This window comes from Austrofundulus limnaeus, unplaced genomic scaffold (genome assembly GCF_001266775.1).
Source record: "Austrofundulus limnaeus strain Quisiro unplaced genomic scaffold, Austrofundulus_limnaeus-1.0 Scaffold95, whole genome shotgun sequence".
Taxonomy (NCBI): Eukaryota; Metazoa; Chordata; class Actinopteri; order Cyprinodontiformes; family Rivulidae; genus Austrofundulus; species Austrofundulus limnaeus.
This window is the reverse complement of record NW_013952497.1, coordinates 1,416,756-1,419,850: the sequence shown is the minus strand read 5'-3', so window position 1 is coordinate 1,419,850 and position 3,095 is coordinate 1,416,756. Positions and strand designations below refer to the sequence as shown.

At 33.3% G+C, this 3,095-nt stretch overlaps 1 protein-coding gene across 1 annotated transcript in view; it reads left to right on the top strand.

Moving 5' to 3' along the window:
• Positions 1-3,095, top strand: part of LOC106520635 (acetylcholinesterase) — a gene marked incomplete at its 5' end in the record, with an annotated part of 14,388 nt that overhangs the window by 2,275 nt on the left and 9,018 nt on the right. Inside the window, 1 exon segment of the mRNA XM_014012842.1 lies at positions 2,406-2,634. Coding sequence (XP_013868296.1) covers positions 2,406-2,634 — 229 coding nt within the window.

Below are 3,095 nucleotides of genomic sequence, written 5' to 3'. Positions count from 1 at the left end.
GTATGTATGTATGTATAGTGGTCACACAATAATAGTATGTGGCCATGCAATATTGCATGAAAATGACCATGAGATCATTTTGAGCAGCAGCGTGACAAAGACATTGGAGTCAGATTTTGAAAATGTTTTTGTTTTAAACGGTTCAAAGGTAGTCTACCTGACACTTACTATTTGTTATTTTTATTTGGTGTACTGTATGTTAATCTAAACAGTTCATTTTTGTGGTGTTCTTGAACACAACACAACTCCGACTCCTTCCACAGCAAAGGCACAGGATGAGAAAGGAGCCTGTTTTGGGTGTTGAGCTGAAAAAAAAAAGATAATAAAGCTTTAGTGTCTAATACTGCAACATATATGATTAGTCCAATAAGATTAGTCAATGCAATAGTCTTCTCGATAGCAACGTGTGGCTGTGAATCCTGGATGCTAAAGAAGGCTGACAGGAAGAGAATTGATGCCCTTGAATTATGGTGTTGGAGAAGACTACTACGAATTCCATGGACAGTAAGAATCACCAACAATTAAGTATTAGAATGAGTCAAACCAAATATCTCGCTTGAAGCAAGGGTCACTAAACAAAAACTAACATACTTTGGACACATAATGAGAACTCAGTCATTGGAGAAAGATGTCAAGTTGGGATTGGTCAGTGGCAGAAGAAGAAAATGCAGACCAAGAACTCATTGGCTTGATACCATCAAACAAGACACCAGCAAGACTATGTCACAATTAAAAGAAGCAGTAAAGGATATAAGTGCTTGGAGACAGTTGATCTATCAAGTGACCAATGGTCGGAATCGACTGAATGGATAAAGAAGAAGACAGCAACATATAAGGAATTACTTCATGCCTAACATAAGTGACAATGTCATCCAATCCTTATTATATAATAAAGGATTCAAACTGATTCAAACTTGTCCATGTGAACAATCAACAGTCTACGTGGAAATGACTGCAATAATTATATTGTAGCCACAACATAATCATTACCTGGACATGTGTTATCACATGGCCACAAGATTTATTTTTTTTTTTGATATCCAAAGTCAGCGGATGGGCTCTGTACAGCAGTGAGTGCAGCAAGTATTTTTATATATTTTTTTACATATTGAAACAATTGGGGTAAATATTTATTTTCCAGTATTTGCAAGAGCTGTTGAAGGTCAACAGGAGGGGAATGTTTCAGATAAAACAGTTTTGGCATGATGATACAGGTAAACTACAAAAATCAGTGGAAAACACAGGGAGAACCTTTTCAAATTATTTGTTTGCTATTCATAGATTTCTTAATCAGTGTTGGGGAAAATGTATCTCAAAAGCCTTTTTTCAGTTAAATTATATTGACTTTATATAATAATAATAATAATAATAATAATAATAATAATAATAATAATAATAATAATAATAATATAGCTTCTCCAAACATGTTTGATTAACTTTTAATTTACTACCAATGAATTTAGGATATTTATTATATTTAGATTTATTTTAGTGATTCAATTATATACGGTTGTGTTTTGGCACTGCTTGCTATTTGATATGGAAAATATATATATCATACTCTAAACTGCCTTTTTACCTCCTATATTCCTTTATTTCCATTTCAGGCAATCCTTTCTGACTACTGACTTTTTTAAGTAGATTCAAACAGGTCACGTAAAATGTTTTTAATGGTGTTAGTTGTAGCCCTATGAGTTCTAAATGGGATGTCTTGGTTAGATAATAAAAGTGTCATGTTGAACTTTAAAACAATAGATTTGCAGAGGGAAACAGTTATAAAACATCATATCACATGATCTTAAACACACCCAATACTTTGCTTGTAAATGAGTGATTAAGAACATTGTTGACAATAGTTGTAAATTTTCATCTACTCGTAAAAAAGATAAAGGTAAAACGTCGGCTTCTTTTTAGCATTTATTACTCAGTGCAGGCAAAATGAATTATTAAAGCCATGCATTCTCTTGTCACCAAAGAGACGGATGGGGATGAATGGTGACTATTTATAGAATCTGGCATCAGCCAGGGATTGCTGGAAGTCTACTAAAACCAAAGGTGCCATATGTTACATGTCTAAGTGTTCTCCAAATCTACAACACTACATACAAATCCTAAAAAAAATATGTATACATATATATAATAAAATAAAATAAAATAAAATAACACACAATATTAAACTGATGTTCCTGATCTTAGAAGTTTATTGACTTACTTCTGCTTTAGAGCTATTTGCCATAAATGGCCATACACCAAAAATGTTTGTCCAGTTTGTACCTAATCTAAAACATTGTTTACAATAAAAGTTTTATTATTAGTGACTAAAGTCTAAATTACTTATCAACCAATAGAGCATAATTTTAATTGATGTTTGCTGACAATATACTATATTATCTTTTTTTTTTCAGGGTTCAAAGGTGTTGAGATGTGGAATCCAAACACCCCTGTCAGTGAGGACTGCCTGTACTTAAATGTTTGGTCTCCAGTTCTTAACAAAACCCAGTCCTCACAACCTGCTCCAGTTCTTGTTTGGATCTATGGTGGTGGCTTTTCCACAGGAACATCATCCCTAGATATTTACCATGCTCACTTCCTTAGTAAACTGGAGGGTGTTGTTGTTGTTTCAATGAATTACAGGTGAGAAGTGGTCTAAGGTGACAAACTAAACACTTACTGATGGTTCAATACAAGTACACAACACATGGACATGTGGACCACTTTGTGATCTGCAAATAAACACATTTTATGTTACCATTCAACAAGAACAAGTTTACCTTTGAAGGGATATTTCAGATCTTTGAACAGGTTCCATGGAAAGGATATTAACAAATACAATAGTTCTGGAGAAACTATGAAAGGGCTTGCCTGTTGGTGTGGGATCATTTTCAACATAGTTTGAGGGAAAAAAAGTTATACTGACTGGAGACGACAAACTATACATTTTATTTAGAATTTATCTGTATCACAAAAATTGTTGCTGCAGGAAGAGGTTAAATGGAATGTACTTATGTATATATTGCAGTGAAGACGTGATGTGTGTTAACAAGTATTTTTATTAATTAGCTAATTAATTAAGTAGTACTGGTATAGCATTATTG